At 40.4% G+C, this 18554-nt stretch overlaps 1 protein-coding gene and 1 long non-coding RNA gene across 2 annotated transcripts in view; one reads left to right on the top strand and one right to left on the bottom strand.

Moving 5' to 3' along the window:
* Nucleotides 1–2347: 2347 nt before the first annotated feature.
* Nucleotides 2348–17613, bottom strand: LOC102073047 (cytosolic phospholipase A2 epsilon). Its single transcript, XM_074542981.1, is given in 20 exon segments — nucleotides 2348–4310; nucleotides 4867–5053; nucleotides 5436–5602; nucleotides 6035–6226; nucleotides 6754–6861; nucleotides 8145–8282; nucleotides 8608–8722; nucleotides 9426–9648; nucleotides 10057–10193; nucleotides 10838–10968; nucleotides 11484–11500; nucleotides 11639–11676; nucleotides 12418–12498; nucleotides 12640–12809; nucleotides 13004–13073; nucleotides 13702–13744; nucleotides 14434–14474; nucleotides 15949–16080; nucleotides 16453–16589; nucleotides 17523–17613. Coding segments are annotated over 20 exon segments (2427 nt in total). The 3' UTR covers nucleotides 2348–4101.
* Nucleotides 6085–18554, top strand: part of LOC113459406 (uncharacterized) — a 56981-nt gene continuing 44511 nt past the window's right edge. Inside the window, exon 1 of the long non-coding RNA XR_003380586.2 lies at nucleotides 6085–6287. This is a non-coding gene — a long non-coding RNA (uncharacterized LOC113459406). The remainder of the gene's footprint in view (nucleotides 6288–18554) is intronic.

The following is an 18554-nucleotide window of genomic DNA, read 5'->3' as shown; positions in this document are numbered from 1 at the left end:
ATGGGAAGAGGACATCCTTAGGGAAGGCATACCCAGAGGAGTATGCCAGCCACTGTGGGCATTTCCCACCCCATTTGCTGCCTGAAGAGGAAAAGGAAGCACAGGGTTAGGTGATGTACTCACTCCAGCTCATCTTGCAGTGCTGAAATTCCTTGCGTCCCTTCCTTGTCTGAGAAAGGCCTGGCTGTTGCAGAAGCTCTCACATCCAGTATCTGCCTTGCGTGCTGTTCATTCATTGAGCAATCTGAACTCATGCGCATGACAGCCAGTCTTGCCCCATATACAGCATGTTGTCACTGGGAAGATGGAATGATAGCCTTTCCAGGGCACCTGGTAGGTCATGTAAGCAGTGCTTAACAAACCCAGGCTCCATTGGGAGTCAAAGCTGCCCTTTGTTCCGTCTGAGCTATCACCGTCCCTCATGCCAGCTGCCCATGGGATGCTACAATACATGGGCTTTAACAAAACGGTGCCATTTCCTGGGGACTCCATATGGCTTCACAGTCGTCTGTGGAGCCAAGTATGGGAGAATTTGGGACTGGTAAGCAAAAGAGTCTCACCATCATTACACATGCTCAATCAGAATAAAATACAAACCTGTGCAGGAATCTAGTGTGGCCACTTACTCACAAAAGGGCTGATCACAAAGATTAAATTATGTCGACAGCTCTGTATGGAACGACTTTAAAGAAACCATTGCAAAACATCTTAAGGAAGTGTTTCAGAAATGCGTAAGGAAAGAAACATTCTCCAGGAGATCAAGATAGGCAACTTTGTAAGTACATCCTATTACATGTGAAATTAGATCACCATTGCAACACTATACTGTGCTAAAACTCACAGACATCAAAGTCAAACATGACTCCTAGGTCAGGTCAAGAAAACAGATTAAAGAAGAACAAATTCTTAGTGGCAAACATTGCTGAAGAGCCATTACAATAAATGTAAGGGAGCCACACGTTACTAAAGCATGTGGAAACCTTTCTAAACAGCTCTTGCATTAACTCTCACATGTGTTTGATATTTTGACCCTATGTGATGTAACAACTAAAACCTACTCAGTTAGATCACATTGCACAGATACAACATGAAAGGAAAATTAATTATTCGCTGTGTTTCTACAAGTCCAAGACAATAATAAGCTCATATGTGCAAATAAAAAGGAAATGTTTACGAAGAGAAAGCAAAATGCTATCAAAGGTTTGGCCTTATTACTTCATATAAAAAGCAAAAATAATTACTAATTATGCAACTAAATCAGAAATGATAATAAAACACTTGTATTCTATGTTCAAAAAGATACTTTACATGTTTCATCAATGAATAATGAAAATGATCACATAGTCAAACAACAGGTAATAAGACAGAACAGAGATCATTCTTACCAATTAGTTTCTAAAACATTGTCTAGGATTCTTGACTATCTATGCTTCAGCTATTTTAATTCTTGGTATACTGCAGAACTACAGAAAGAATGTGAATATTGTGCCAATTTTTAAAAGTAGCAAGGGGGATGTAGTAATGTTCCAGTGGTTTGTTTACCCTGGCTGCCATTGGCATAATGAATACAATATCTGACTAATTAAAAATAAATTATCATATACTACCACTCTGGGTTCTCTTGCTATTCCTCAAAATGTGGGATGGTAGTCATGCATGCCACATGTTCCATCATCCCTGAAGTAGTTGATAGAAATATCTGTGTTAAAGGAAGAGTTGGTTTCAAGTTGAATACATTCCTTACTTTTATGCTTCATACATTTTGTACAGCATTTGTTAATGTTTATAATATATATATAACTTTTAGCACACAAAGCAATTATCCACTGAAAACTGTGCTCCACCACACAAGGGAGTGTTTTGCCAAAAAAAGATTGTTGATGTGTAATTAGTTGGCCTTAGGACAGTCATTAACAAGTACAATTTACTGTCTGGACAGGTTCCACCCAATCAAATTCCATATATATGTGTGTATAAAAACAGCATGGAATATTTGGAGTAAAAAATTATGTCTGAAACACTTTGCATGAATGCAGAATTAAAAGACCTACCTTCCTTGCATGTGAACTGAATGCCTATCCATATGGTTCAGTAAAGAGCTTAAGAACCATGTAGCTGTGAAATAAAAGAACAGGGAAAAAGGATGGGAAAGCCAGTGGAAGTTGATATTAATAAAGGGATATAACTGCGCCTTTCTTTTTTTTTAAATTTTTTTTTCCTTTTTCTTTTATTTTTTTTTCCTTTTTCTTTCTTTTTTAAACTTTGTAAAAGTCTTACTTATATTTGGACTATGCAAAGAAATTCTTCTCTAATTTCCTATTTTAGGTATGTTATAGAGGTGGTGCCACTGTGAGACCAAAACATGTGCTGTCCTACGCATGCATTGATCTTGCAAGGCAGGTTACTGAAGCTGCCTTTAAGTGACCAGCATGTACCAAGGCTACCAAGGCTGCAAAGGATGTCAAAGTAATTACAGGATGTCCTCCCAGAAATGTGCATGGCATAGCAAAATGGCAATGAAAGGTAACTGCATGGAAAAGAGATCTCTCTGGGGTTAGCATTAGCTAGAGGTTCCCTGTAAGGTGATGAGCAGTTTTGGTAAGCCCCGAGCTGTCTCTGGTAGCCAGTCACTAGGAAATAGTGTTTTTCAATATGAAGAAACAGATTTTGTTCTATCCTGAATATCACATTTTTTAAAGTTTATTGTGCAAAGATAGTAAGATCTTTTAATGCAATGACTGAAAAGAAAGTCTGTATCAGGAAGGTAAAGAATATTTTTTCTAACTGATTTCAGAAGTAGTCCTCAGTGATAAATGTCACTGAAAAGTTTTCTTTTGAGGAATTTTTAAGAGTTTACCAGTCTCAAACTCTATTGGACATTTTCATGAGTGCTTTGGAAGTAAACCAGGCATGATGACTGGCCAGATTTGCAGAACAAAGATCAAGGGAGTAGTACTAAGGACAAGGAAGTCATAAAGAATGATCTGATCTACTTGATAGACTGGCCTGATCAACCATGGTAAAATTTAATGCACTGGAGTGTGAGTTATGATTAAAGAATTGCCAAATGTATGTTTTAATTTCCTTCCCCATACAAAAGGCAAGACAGGAGTGTGGAAAAAACTAACTAACCAGCTTATGGAAGACAAACAACTGGTGAGAAGCCTTTAATAACAAATGAGGACAACTGGATTCTATGTATAGAAACTGGGAACTCATTTATATAAGAATAAGAATATGTAAGAATTCTTATGTAAGTATTCTTATGTAAGAATATAAAAATAACAAAGCAATGTTAATGTCTCAGTGTGTAGCAGTAATGGGAAGGGTACTGGAATCTGCATTTGATAAAGAGAAAATGAAGAATTGGAGTGAGTGCAAGAGAAGAGGAAAAGCTGGATACATCAGATAAAGGGGGGTTTATAAACAGAATATAATCTTTCTTGTCACACTGTAGCATCCAAAACCATACCAAGGACTAGAGGTGAGGCCACCCCAGTGCAGAGCAGAGACTATCCCCTCCCTTGCCCGCCTGGTGACGCTGGGCCTGATGCACCCTAGGACAAGCTTGGTCCTTGTGGCTGCCAGGGCACTGCTGGCTCATATTCAACTTGCCACAGACTCCCAGGTCCCTTTCCACAGTGCTATTCTCTAAGCATGCAGCGTGCCATGATCCCAGTCACAAACCTGTCCCAAAGGCTGCTGCTTGTCTCAAGACCACCTTGCAAATACAAAACACAAGCCAAGTTAATAAAATATGCTTTTAATGTGGTCTTCCCTGAAGATGTCAGGCTTAAACACTTAAAGCTCTTTCTCAGGGCAACGAGCACCATGTTGATTATCATTTTAGCACCTTCTTCTTTGCGGCTGCCCATCCTCTGTACCATACAATGATTCATACTCCATTGTTGTAACTGAATTGCAACAGATTTCTGCAGTGAAATTCTTCGGAGAAAAAGTTTTTCTTCAGTCTTTTGTTCACCTGAGATTACCATTTAGTGGGATTGAGCAGGAATGCTTTGAAGCCTGCTGGCCAATAGTAAGAGACCTTCAGTCTCTCAGCAGGTTAAAGGACCTAAAGGCACCTTGTCTTGTCTGACATTATTTCTTCATCTGCCTTTTCCGTGCCACTGCTGTGCGCAAGGCCTGTAAAATGAGGTCCTCATTGTTGAGGATGTTGTATTCACCCAGCTGAACCAGGCAGTCGAACGCCTTCTCAGTGTACTGAAGGGAGTATGTAGAATACGGGGAACAGCAGCCGTAGAGATCAACTTTGCCATCTTCCATCTCTGACTCTGAGCGCTTCTGACCTACGAGGAAGGGGTGAGAAATCACTGCTGAGAGAAATCACCCTGGTCATAAGCAAGCAAACTCTTAACAGAGGAAGGAAAGGAGGTTTCTCTCCACAGAGAGAGTTCACAGCGTAAATTAATTGTTTGACTTTATTTTTTAAAAAACCAAATAACTCTTATTCAAATTGGCAGTTCAGTCCCTGGCTCAAGTGCATACCAGACTGGCCTCACAGGATGAGGGAAGAAAAAACGGTGATTATTCTTTTATGGGTCTGCAGCCTAGTTCTTAGCTGTACCTGAAGGTACCCACAGTATGTATCTATGGAACACGTTAGTAGAAACATCAAAGTTACCTGAAAGCTAATTACCTGCAAGATAACTAGCTTAGGGATGGAAACACCACAGCCCTTGCATCAAATCTCACATGGTTAAAAAAATTAACTTTAAGCAACAGAAATGTTTGATGTACTGAAAAGAGTCAACAGTGAAGTTCAAGAGTTGGAGTATTATATACACTCCTTTTAATAGGCTGTCCATGATGTAAAACTTCTTTTTAACATGTTTGCGTACTTGCCTGGTGCTTTGTATTTCTGGAAGGTATCATTAACTAGCGGGAAAAATAGCAGTACTGGTGCTCCTGGAGTCTCAGCACCATCAAAGAGGTAACATTCCTTCAGCTTTTTCCTGTCTTCTTCACTCAAGTCCACCCTGGGAAAAACAATTCCCTGCTCAGAGCAGTACTTGCAGGTCTGGTCCAAAGCCTGGATCAAGGAACAGAGTAGTACTAAGACTTCAAATAGGATTTTAAGGGTCAGGATTTCCTGGAGTCCAGTAATAAAGTAGGTATTTTCTAAGTTGCTTGTGCAAAAGCTCTTAACCCCTAATAAAAACCACTGTGACACTGGACTGAGGTTTTTTTTGTGATTTTTAAATGTCTTCCTGAGTCTTAGCACAATACAGTTTATCTACAAGAAAAACAAACGAGACTACATGCAGCCTATAAAAGATGCATTGTGCTTCACCATTAAGCTAAAAATGCTAAAGGTTAAGATTTTTAGTAGGACCAATATAAAAAGTGTTAAAAAAAAATTACAGGTATACACATATTGAAGAAGACATAAAGACTGTTTCAATTACTCTCACCTGTATCTGGGATCCTGCACTGTAATTTAAATGCAGGATGACATCCACCTTTCTCTCTGGTTTTAAAAGTGGCATGACGCTTGTATTGATGAAAAATCCAGTATCTACCAGAGAGAGGAAGTCATCTGATTGTGTCAGCTGGTTGGGAAATGTGTCTAAGACAGTATCTGAAAGAAAAGAAACTCTTGCTGTAAGTGCAATACCACAAAACTTGTTGGCCTGTTTTTCCACCCTTACACAATGTCCATAGAGCTGGTTACAGTCCTTAGGGAAGGGAGATTTGCCATATCCCTTCTCTTCTTCCCTCTCAGCTGCACATGCAGTTTTGGACCTGCAGCAATAACATTCATGAAGGGGGTATACTGTGCGTCCCCACCGAGTGTGTCTTGGAAAAGAGGAAGGACCTGGTGGCCCAGCCTCTGGAGGTGAGTGCCACCAGCAAATCACTGATACGTAACTCAACACCAGTATGATCAACCATAGATTGATGTTATAGAGATTCTGCCCAAACCTGGCCTCCAACCCCACTACTGTCAAATTTGGGGTTTGTTTTTTTCAGCTGGTTTATGGTCTCCCCAGGCCCGCAGGTCTCCCGTTACCTTTCCACCTGCGGAAGTGGGCGTTCTCCAGGTATTGGTTGTGGATCTGGAGGCCCCGGAGGAAGTTGTGCTCCTGGGCCAGGCAGACGCGGTCGGTGAGGGCGGCGCGCAGGGCGCTGCCCAGGGGCCCGGGCGGCGTGGACAGCCGCGTGCGCAGCTCCTGCGGCTGCGCGGTCAGCGCCGGCTCCTCCTCTGCGGGGAAAAATGGTGAAGTCCACCTGTCCAGAGCAGGGACCGCCCTCACGGAGTCGAGGTAAGTAACAAACCCTCTCTTTTTGCTCTCTCTTTTTTAAAGGACCAACAAGCATAGGTGACCAAACAAAACAGAAAATGAGAAGCTACTCTCACTAGACAAATACCATTTCCTTACACAGTCTGGACTTGGATAAGAACCCCCAAGATACAGAGTCAAGCAACAATAAAAGTCCGCTCCAGACATACACGCGTTTGTGGAACAGGCTTTGGAAAGGACATGTATTGAGCTTCTTTGTATTACTGTACCTCCCACTTGAAGCAGCCAAAATTGTTTTGCTCTATTAATAATTTACAGATCAATATTATTATTTCTTAACATTTTAATCATCTACTAGCATCAATGTTGACCCCTGATAGATCACAAGATCAGAGATTTTAAAATTATTTATTTGTACTTTGCAGTATGAGACATATAACTCCATTTGACGATAAATACACAGTGAAAAAGAAGTATGGCTGTTTACCTATATTGTCAATATGGTCCCGGGTCCACCTGTGCCAGAAATCTTCTGATGAATGGGACAAATTCCAGATATATAACACATTGAATGAAAATAAACTACTCCACATGCCTGTGAAAGAAAAGAGCTTTCTAATTCAAACATTCATATATCATGAATCTCAAACTGTTATGATGAAACTCGTGAAGTTTGTTTTTTGTCATTTTGTTTTAAAAGCATGGTGTGTCATTTTTATTTGGCTGCTGGGTTTTAGACCTTATTTTTGATATCCAGTTTTTTGTCTATGTTAGACAAAAAGATCTTTGTGGAGATCTTTGTGAATTAATGGAGATCTTTGTGAATTAATATGGAATTTGTATTTTTAGGAAAAACTCCCAAGTATCATGAAGCTTGTACAAAAAGAAAGGATGAAAGTTTGCAATCCAAGAGATTTGATGTGAAATTATACTGGTGAGGGCATAACTACAACCTAACCTTACAGCCTCTGCCTTTCTGGGATTCCCTTTTTGAGAATAAGCCTGTTAACACACCAAGGGATCAGTTTTGACCATGAATTTTTGAGCTTGAAAAGCAATTTCTTTGGTTATCCATTAGGGCACAAGTTCTCACTGTTTCTTCATTCAGGGAGTGCAAATGTGGGACAATCCAGCACAGACTGAGGTGAAATAGCACAGTGTCTCCTTCTGCTCTGTCAACTGGCCAGTCAAGGAGAAGTTTGCTTGTGAAGTCAGTCACAAGCTGACAGCTTGTCTGTTTGTCAGGAGAACACATAGCCATACTCTGCTGCAGCCAAGAGCAAAAATGTTTTGAGGATGGCTGTGTTGTTTTCCCCCAGGCTTGCGCAGGCACTGTGGAAACTGGAGCCAGTGACATGTGGCTGCTCCTCTGGAGCTGGAGGGCCTGGCACGCTCAAACACACCCTGATGCAGAGAATCAGCATAAAGGCTCATGTGAAATGTTTATAGGGAGCCTGCAAAATACTGACCACTTGTGAGACAGGCAATAGGCTTGGAAGTTCACCCTTCTGGGGTAGCATGGGCTGAACCATGGATTCACAAGGACCTCAATTTTGTTGTTGTACTGGAAGCCATACTATATTTTAATTCAAAAGTAGGTTTAATAGTGTAAATAACTACTATAAATAACTGACTGTCCCTCTGAATTTTTTTCTTTACTGTAAACTGAATCCATTATAGTAAGTATTAATTTGGCAAAAATATATTTATCCTCTCTGGTGAAACTGCCATCTTAGCCCTCCACCTATTTTATTAGAGTGTAGTTTATATAGCTCACATTAAAAAAAAAAAACAAAAAAAAACCCCAAAAACATACCCAAAACAAAACCCCCAAAACAAAACAAGCAATAAAATAATTTGTTGTTTTTAATAGCTTACCTTCCAAAAAGCAGATCCTGGATTCAGGGACCTTCTTCATCAATCGTCCCATGAAGAACTCGCTGCCAAAATCCTCGGTGTGAACAAAAACTCCATATTTTTGCAATCCTATCTCATATGGGGTGAACTCCACCCATTCTGTAAAAAAGTACCCAGAGAAGAGAACAATGTTTTACTAGAGACCTCAAAATAATTTTTGAGTCTAATATTTCGGACCAATAGCAATGAGTTATAAGCATGCTACAACTGAAAACTCATGAATGTGGAAAGGCTTTGGAATATTTTTGAGTCTGTTGCATAGACAGTCAAATTTTACCTGACCACAAGGGTATTATATGAACACACATCAACTGAGATTCTGGTCTTCAAATAAGAGGGGGTTTTAAGGCTGTCTAAAAAGACTGTTCCATGATTTACCACCTTAAATATAAAGATAAATGACTCCAAGAAGTCTCATAGTTACCTTTGAAATCCAGAGTGCTGTAGTTGTTCTTGACATTGACTGCAGTGTAGATAGGAAGTGGGTTCTGACCACGATCAATGGCCCGTTGCTGATCAGAGAGTCTGTGGTTGTCTTTCTGTGATTCCAGAAATACGGTTACACTGAGACAAAAAACAGCATGGCAATATTCTCTGCATCTAAGCTTGCAGGGCAGAAAAATTCCTGCCTCTAATGTATGATGTGTGCTTGGCTTATCTTCTGAAATGTTCCATAGTTTTCAAAATTCCCACAGATATTCTGCTACTGAAAGAGCTGCACCCATCCAATCTGATGCCAGATTATTTGATGACAGATTAAGATGAAAATGGAAAGGAATAATACAGAGCAGAAAGCAATACTTTTGATATAAAACATGTTATTGCATTGTGCTGCAGCTTTATGGAGGACCTCACACCATTCAAAACTCTGCAGGTCCTTTTGTTAACACCTCTGATGTGCATGCCTAATATCTGCAATTTTGTTATTTCTAAAGTAATTTGCAGAATTTGAAAAAATTCTAAACTGTAATACTACTTCAGTAATACTGTTTCATTTAACTGAATGTTAGTCTTGGAATTTTCTCAGAAAAACATACTCAAAATTTCACAAGCAAGAATGCTGATTTCCACCATGGATGAGTATCTACAAGTCTGGTACCAAAGTTTTGGAAATGGCTGCATATTTGCTTGCAAAGTCTCAGAAACTCCTTTTCTCGGAGCCAACAGAAAAATATCTTCTCTAGAAACAAATTTTCAGAAAATGGTAAGCCACAGGAAATGCTGCTTTATGATATACTGTACCCCATCATGCAAAAAAGATTCCAGGACAAGCCCCCAGAAATCTATAAAAGATGTTTTGCGGCCCTCTCTTTTCCGCTGGCACAGCTGCTTTTTGTAATACTTCAAATATTCCAAGGAGAAGGAATTTATTTTGCATTTTGTCATATGTTTTCGAGCCTCACTGATTTGCTTGTCGAGATCCTTTCGTGACCAGTCAGCATCTCTGTACAAGTTTGACATGGTCCTAGGAAGAGAAATCCATGTTGAAGAGGGATAAAAAGCACACCAAGGCTTGAGGTAGGCAATAGCTACATTTAATGTTTCTGGTTTAAGTTCTTGATTAATGCTTCCTTTCTTCAATTCCCTATGAAACTGTCATGTTCCCTTTGAAGTCACAGTCATTACTCCTTTCGAAACAGCTTGAACAATTTTCCATAGACCATTCTTAGAAAAATGCTTGTTTTCATATAGTTACAAATTATGTGACTTTCCCCCAAGAAAAGACTTTATTCTGTCAGTTTTGGAGGATGATCAAGAAGTAGGACTGCTGAGAAGTTGTTATAGGTAAACTACTGTACATGAGCCCCAGCCTCCTTCAGCCCTTTGGTGTCGTGAGGGAGATTCCAGCCAAGGGCTGCCCAGTGCCACTCACCATGTGGTACCAGACAAGCCAGTCAGGTAGGTGGCACAGTCCAAGATATTGAGCTTCTTGAGCCCCCTGAGGCTGCCATAGAGTGCGGTCAAGGATCTCATCCCTCCTCCCGTGGTCATGATGGCCACCACCGGGCTCTGTGCAACACAGGGACAGAAAGGGCCGGCGTCACACGGTGGCTGCACCTGACCTCAGAGTGATACATAAAGCCTGCCACCACCACCTGTGCCCAGCCACAGACTCCTTTCTAAATGATTTCTACTGAAATATAACCTACCATTTATTTTATAAAGGAGAGCAGGAATAGAAGCAATGACCATTAGAAATCTGACACTTGTCTCCAGTGTGTTCAACAGAGATGTTTGGCATGAAACAAATAAAAATGCATTAATTCAAGCCAAAAGAGACAGTAAGACAGAAAAAAATCAGTTGAAACAACAGGGATTAAAAGGAAAACTCACAGGCTGAAGAAAGGAGAGACCATCAATAAGGATAACAATAGTAAAGAGTGTGGAAGAAGCCATTCCTATATAAGAAATATCTGGTCTGACTTCCAAGACAGGTGTAGCAGGAAAAGGGTTAAACTCAGGATAGCAACTGCAAAGGACACAAACAGCAGAGTGAATTTAGAGGTATAGGGCAGTACTGGACGTATATGTAAGTTTTAAGGTGAGGAAAGATCAGAAAAACTTTTAACCATGAAGAAAAAGAGGTTGTATTATGCCATTAAGTTCTCACTGCTAAGCACTGGTGAGATGTTTTAAAAGTTTTCCCTACAAACCTCATGGTCCAGCAGATCCTGTTCCAGCTGCAGAACCTTCTTCAGAGCAGGAATAACATAGTTCTTCCTTTTGCAGAGAAAGTCTTTTTCCTGTATGCAGAGGTCAAATCCTAAACGCACATCAAGGTGGTCTGGGCTGAAGCAGAGATCAGGGAAAAAATATTCCATTTTAGTGTTGGTAGACAAACTAGGAGTTTCCAATGCAATGAAATTAACCTGATCCACAAAATACTACATTTACAGGAGGTCCCTTTCCTACACTCCCAAGCAAGTATACAATGCTGCATGAAAGAAGGATAGAAAAAAGGACTGATAAATTTCTAAGCAGCTATCAAAATAAAACCTAAGGAAAGACATTTCTGCAGCTAATTTCTGAGATACCTGCTGTGTGGATTCTCTCATATTTTAGTGAACTGAGAGCTATAGGAAAAACTTCGCATACTTTCTTGAATTAGGGAGAAATTTTTCCTACTTCATAATCAACAATGCCACGTGATAGGCTGCGCTCTAGCCCAGTGTTAAAGGTAAAAGACTGTGCTGACCATAACACTGGGTAGCATAATTGACTTGTAATATTATTTTTTCTATTTTATGCATATTTTTTCATTATTCAGGTCTCAGTATGGGTTATCTAGATGTATTACACTATACTACATGCAGTTGCTTCCAGCTCATGTGAATGCCACATCACCTGGTCACACCACCTACAGTCCAGCTGTGCCTCCTCCCCAGTAAAGAACCTAGGGTGAGGTGAGTTCAGCTTAGTAAAAGTTAACCTCCAAGAGTGGCCAAGTCTCTTACCAGTCTTCTGCCTTCGCATATAAACCGTATCTTTTATCCTGGAAAGCAAGAATGTGAACAATGTGAGCGCTGACAACCTGCTTCCTCCCTGCAGCCTGAGGAGGAATTTTGTCTTGTGCTGTCCTAGCAATGTGGGTATAAATAGGTGCTCTGAATAATCAGGAGCTCAAATAATCCAGCAGCCTATGCAAATTGACTGCAGTGTTTTACTGAAAGGGAATCTGTTCAATAATTTTTAATGCTGTGCAGTAAATGTAACATCAGAGGATAACTGCTGTTTACAGAGCCATGATAATGTACACCGTACCCATCTCTACTAACAGTACCTCCTAGGCAGCCTGCCAGGACCATGATTCTACACAGCAGTATTTGTTCCCCTCTTTCTGTGGCTTATACTACACAACCGTCATGATCCTTTTATCCTACATGGATTTTTAAAACCATGAATCTCAAAGTGTTTTGTAAAGCATCGTCAGCGTCAGCAGGAGTCTGACGCTGCCTCAGTCAGTTCAGGTGCCCCGCTGGTGTGTGAGAAGGGGAAGAGCAGAGCTTCAACATTCACATGAAGTAATGCCAGGATGGAGTAGCAAGATGCCCCACCTCTATTCAAACAGAACAAGGTACAACCTGGCCTAATTGCTGAAAGACCCACCACTGTTAGGCTGTGGTATTTTGTCTGCAGGCTTTCATTGTTAGAAAGTACCATGGTAATCATCAGGGGATGCAGATTTCCATATCCAGGTTTCTCAGCCTCTTCCACTAAAAAAGCAGGCACTCACCTCTGCTAAGATCATGTTTTTTCCACTTGGAATGGAATGAAGTTCCACATTTGGAGAGCCTGTATCGTACACACATGAGTGCTGAAAAAATACAAATAAATCCGGGTTTATATTGTAAGGAATGTTACTCTCTGCCCACAGTGCAAATTAATGGTGTCTATTTATGGTGTCTAATATTTTACATGCCATTATTTTGTTTTTTAAAGCTCAGTTGTAACATACTGAGGAGGGAGGTCCTTTCTTCCCTGGTAGTGTAACATCCAGCATTGGCTGCTTGTATCTGGCATAGTGGAATTTGGCAGGACAGGAGGAGCTGAAGAGCAGATTTGATCCCAGCACAATGTCCTGGGTGCCTTCATAAGAGCCTTGCACTTTAAAGGAGAATTCTTTTTCTAAGGAAATGACACAAAAGCAGACACAGATTAGTTTTCTCATCAAAACTGATAACAAAAATTCATACAGAGTCTATCATAATGCTCTTCTCATGCTTTGGATTTGTTGGGGCTTTTTAATTCTTACATTAATCCAATTGTGCTCATAATATTAGCAGATCAGTTAAAAATAGCTGAGGGAGAAATAACCTTACTTGATTTCTTCTCTTTTTTCTTCTTTTTCTTCTCAACCACCTGAACTTCTAAGCAGCAGATTTTGCGAGACTGTAAGATGTGAGCAATAAAATACATCATGGCAGGGAATTTTCCAATGTGACATTCTGTTTCCTAGTCTAAACAGGACACAACCAGGGCAAGGCAAGAGTGCAGTGTGGATGAACAAGGCTTGCAGGAGGGAGAAGATGAGGACAAAGTGAAAATCAGTACTTTCAGGATCCCAGGGATGTGAGGATTTTTTTAAACACAATTCATGAGCAAGCAAAGATAATAAATGAGAAAATGTCAGGGATGGGAAGTCCCTGTGTGAAAAGCACAGTTTTGAATGTGGGAAATTATATGTGCATGGGACAGGACAAACCCTCTCACTTCAGCAATATGGGAATTTGGTAGGAGTGATGTCTAAGGAAGAATCCACTGCTGCACTGATGTCTCAGACCTAAACCATGTGTTTCCTTTGCAACCCTGAAAGGGTGCTGGCATGGAGGATTTCCATGCTGTTCCAGCCACAGCATCTCCAGAGGTGCCATCCACAAGGATGTGTCATGATGAAGTGGAAAATGGCAATGTGTCAGTGCGGCTGTCTCAGTCAAGGAGTATGTTGTCCTGATGACTGTGAGTCAAGTGAAACAAGTGTGGCAACAGGACAAGAAAGATGATGAAATACGACACTTACCACTAGCACTCCATTAGTAATGATGGTTTCAGGAGGGCCTGAACTAGGAAACAGAAACACAAATGCATTTACTAACTCATTAAAATTACAGTATAGTTCATGAGCCCCACCCTTCTCCTGATTTTCCTCTTGTATATTTTTACCTGCATATTGGATTTGAAAGAAAAGTCCCGGGAGACTTGTTGTACAAGTTTCCTCACTCTACTATGTCAAGGCACAATTGTCATCCTACTGGCTCATCCGGTCCTGGAGCTCAGCAAAAAAAATGCCAAAGGTGCTCTGAGGCCAAACCATGTATTGATTTGTGCTGAGTCCCAAGCTAAGGCCAAGGATGGTTTCATGGAATCCACTTTTTTTTTTTTAATCATGCTTTGTTGGACAATGAAACAATAAAGGCACTGGATCAGAAATCCAGTGTATTATTCCATGTTGTGTTTCAAAGGGAGCTGGACCCTCTTGCTGATCTCAAACACAAGCACAAAGCAAACCAGCAACATTCTGGTCTTCAATAGTGTTCACTACATTAGAAAAAGAAAAGGTTTTAGGGTGTTCTCCCTGTTTGCCTGAAGTTCATTGGAGGTCATCCTGGCATTCACCCATTTGTCAACACAGCTCATAGCGCAGATTCCTTGGGAATGATGCATTCTGAACAATCAGACTAAATTATTTCATGCCTCTGAATTGCTGTTTCTTTTTTCTTCCCAGCTAATGTTGCATTTCATGTTTACTCACATATTATCCAAGGCAAATCCCATCTCCAACTCCTCTTGTCGCTGGAAAATAAAGTAAGGAAAATGATTTTGGTACTAGTTTACTGGCAATTTTCAGTATGCAAGAACTCATTCTCACAATCTGGGTATGCATGCACTGCTTGTGACCAGCAGAGCATTTAAAACAGAAGCACACACCACCTCACATCTGTGTGTCTTTTGCCCCAAGACTCTCTAGTGATAGGAAGCTTGTGGATGGCTGTCATAGCAGTTTTTAACACAGAAATTGTTAGACTTGTCTGCTTCTGCTGGGGCCTATGGCACAGACCTAGGAAGAGATGTCTCATTCTGAGTCTGCCAGCAGAAGGAAAGGGGATGTGCTGAAGGGGAGAGCCAAATCCTTCTGGTGTCAGGAGGAGAAATGGTGACATGCCAAGCAGTTGTGGAAGAGGAAAATCTCTTTGTCTGGCAAAGAGTTGAGGGCTTTGGGACAGAGGTAAATGAAGGCCTGGTCTGTGAAGTGGTGAAAGGAGTATAATCCTCAGGGGAAAGAAAGCAGAGCCAAGAGGAAAACAGAAGTGGAGACAGAAGGGATGATAAACAGCAAAGTGAGATCATGCTGTACGCTACTTAGTTGCTCAAATTACCCACTGAATTAAAGACACCAAGAAGTTAATAATATAGGACAAAAAAGTTTACAAAGGCTTGAAGAGTATGAGTTCTAACTGGTGTAGCTGTGCAAACACAAAAAGAAAAGGCTTGGATATAGCACCTGTAATCACTCAAAGTGATCAGCTGGGTTACAACTAGCCAAAGTTTTAACTTTGCCAGCACTTAGTGAAGTCCACACACTGCTCCTTTGGATTTTTGCAAGGAACAAAATTGTCAAATAAGGCATTTCAAGACAAATAAGTGCAGTGTGGAGCTTGTGTGTGTGTAGATAAGGTAATTCCTCAACTGAGGGACACACGAGATGCACAAGACACTGGAAGGGAATTGGAAAAGGAGAATGATAGACAGAACATACTGGGAGATGGGATGTACAACTTTCAGTCTCCCTGGACATTCAAAATTGGATTATTTCTTGCTGCCAAGCTGGGTGGCATGACTTAGACTTTATTTAAACACCCATGCCACATTCCATAATTAGCAACTAGTCTGGCTTGACATTTAGTTCTGATCACAGAGCTTTTACTTCCTAATTACTAGGCTAAGTCATAGGTTATGACAAAAGCCTACTGGTGTGGACACCCTCCTTGACCCTCGATGGGGACAGGTTCAACAAAGTCACAATTTTGCCAATACACCTGAAATTTATGAGCCTCTGTGGCCAACACCAAACCCTTCAGTGTGCCTACAGATCCAGGAGTAAAGAGGTTTTCCCATGTCAGAGTGAAAACCAACTTATTTTTATGTGGCTGGGCAGCTGGCACACAACAAAGAAAAAAGGCAAAATTTTACAAATAACATTTTAGACAGAAAAGCTAACAAACACATTCTTTTGCTAAGCTATTTAATTTCTTATCTGGGACCTCACCTGTGAATCACATTTGAAGTGCATGAAGACTTCCTCTCCCAGGGAAAGTTTGGCTATGTCAAAGTACACTGTGAAGAGGTGGTCATCCCGAGTAACCACATCCTTATCATAGAGTGCCAGCTCCAGCACATTCTGGGAAAGGAAGGAAAGGCCTTTATAGAAATATGTCAGGTTTTATTCGAAGCAGGAGATCCTGGGGACAACTGTTTTAGTCAGCTGTTGTGAGAAATGGGAGGACATAAAGAACAAGAAGGGAAGGAAGTGGAGAGGAAATCAAGTCCATGCCAGCACCTATGAGGAGGAAGGAGAGGAAATTACAGACATTTCAAATGCCATATTCTACCTACGGCTGAGAGAGACAAACCATCACGAGGTATGAGTTATTCTCACATCTTTCTGCATCTTTCCTTGCCTCATGAGAAAATTGCTTATGTCCCTTTGCAAAAGGATAAAACTTCTGAGTAGCTCCCTTGGTCAGTTACCAGAAAAGTCCCAGTTCAGTACCTTGACCTGACTTTGGATCCTGAAGTAGAAGGTTTCATTCCAGACTGGATCTTTGCAATTCTTGATGGCTTTAGTCTGAAATTTGTCGTTTGAAGCAGTTGGCAGCCACAGGCTCACATAGCAATCAGTTTGGCTCACTGTATTGAAAACACAAACACATCTAAAATGAGCATTTGCTCCAGAAGAAAGAATTAATTGAAGAATATGAAGTTGTGTTTTCTATGATACAAAATGACATATTTGTTCAACATAAACAATACAATTTAGGTAGGAGGAATGGTGAAAAAGAAAGGGTGACATTACTTTTCTCTAAATAAATGTGATAATAAATATAAAAATACATTAAACAAAAGGGTTTTCTCTTCCTTCAATGTCATCAAACAATAAGTTTAGCCAAGGATAAAAAATCCAGGACAAATGCAGGAAGCATTAAGGAAAAAAAGTGATATCTTCTCATTTAGCCAAACAGAACATTAAGAAAAAGCTTCCTGATTTCCGCACAAGTAAAGGTACAATCTTCTATTATATTTTGGTTCCAGGCCAGCAGAAGCCAGAGGAGCTACAAAATGTAAAAACACCTGATGGGCTTTTATCTGGGAATGCTGGCACACAGAGAATTAGGGTACGGTAGTTTGGATTATCTAGCATTGAGAAAACTGAATACAAGCTGAATTTGAGATAAGCCTTCTCATCTTTCGGTATTTACTCAATTAATGCAACCATTTTGTGTTTGTCACATAAATGTACTCCAGAGGAAAACATGGGAGATCTTGCCACATTTTTTTGCTTTCAACAGATTGCAGAGCTTTTACTGTTGCTTTTGGGGACACAGAGAAATGTGCGTGATAGGCACAGCTGTGACCTAATGGAGTTAGTTCAGAACAAGGGCTGATGCAAAGAAGAGCAACACACTTTATGTTCACTGCTAGGCCCAGCACACCAACAACAGAACTGTCTCCATTCATGGAAGAAATCTAGAAAGCACCTCTTCTTGGAGCAGGACTAGCTAATAGCCCACAGAGGTGAGAGGACCTCCATGAGCTCCTCTGTAGAACACTACAGATACTTACAGACATCTGCCTGGTGGATGTTTCTTGCTCTTATGACTCTTACAGTCAGTAAGTAACACAGAGAGGATTCTGTCTGCAGGGAAAAAAACATACAAAAGACAGGAATGAATGCTAACATTAGATAGCATATTTAGAAGACAGAAGTGATAAAGAGAGATAAACTCCCAACTCAGGAAAAATTTAGTTGAATTTTCAATTTGATTATGAAATGGCCAATACATTTGTTTTCCTGCTAACATCTAAATCAAGTACTCGACTGAAATACTTCTTTTCTTCTAGAGCATGATATGTGGATTTACCTTATTAGAGCATTTATTTGTTTCTTTTCTAAAATCTGGCTGCACAAAGCGCTAAGATTCAGCACTTGATTTTAAGATCTGAGAAAGAGATTACTGCTTTGCGCTTCCACCATGCTACTCACTATGCATGAGTTTTTAATTTACAGGGATATAGCTGCCCTCTTGACCTAAAGTCACCTCTGACTTCTTGTGAGAAATTTCTCTCTAGTTTTGAAGTATGTAAACTCTTCACGTCTTGAGCTTCTTTGCAGTGTTTTGCCTAAGAAGTGTAAACAGTGTTTCCACACCTGATAAGAAACTCCTGTTTTCTCTTGCAGCTTCCCTCTTTCATATTAGGCCATGTTTCTGACCTCATGCATGACTTTTTAGCCTCTCACATTGCTGTTCTGATCTCATATTGGAGATATGAGTTCATATCTCCTCTCCCTTTACCATAAAATAAACAAATAAATACCTTCCAGATAACTTATTATTTCTACTGTCATGGAGAGGGGGGAAAAGACACAACATACTGGAATATAAATTCACGGGAAAATTTTGTTCCAAAAGACCTGAAAGACACTTAGCACAGGGCCATGGATAGGTAAAGACTTCAGCTATACTGCAAAATGACTATAAAAGACCATTGCCAGCCCTGAAGAGGCATTTGCATGACACTAACCCCATCAGACCCAATGAGAAAGAAGTGTGACACAGGCAGTGCAGGAAAGGAGAGCAAGACTTTGAGTTGGAC

The sequence above is a fragment of the Zonotrichia albicollis genome, chromosome 6 (assembly GCF_047830755.1).
Source record: "Zonotrichia albicollis isolate bZonAlb1 chromosome 6, bZonAlb1.hap1, whole genome shotgun sequence".
Taxonomy (NCBI): Eukaryota; Metazoa; Chordata; class Aves; order Passeriformes; family Passerellidae; genus Zonotrichia; species Zonotrichia albicollis.
This window is presented reverse-complemented; position numbering and strand designations above follow the sequence as displayed.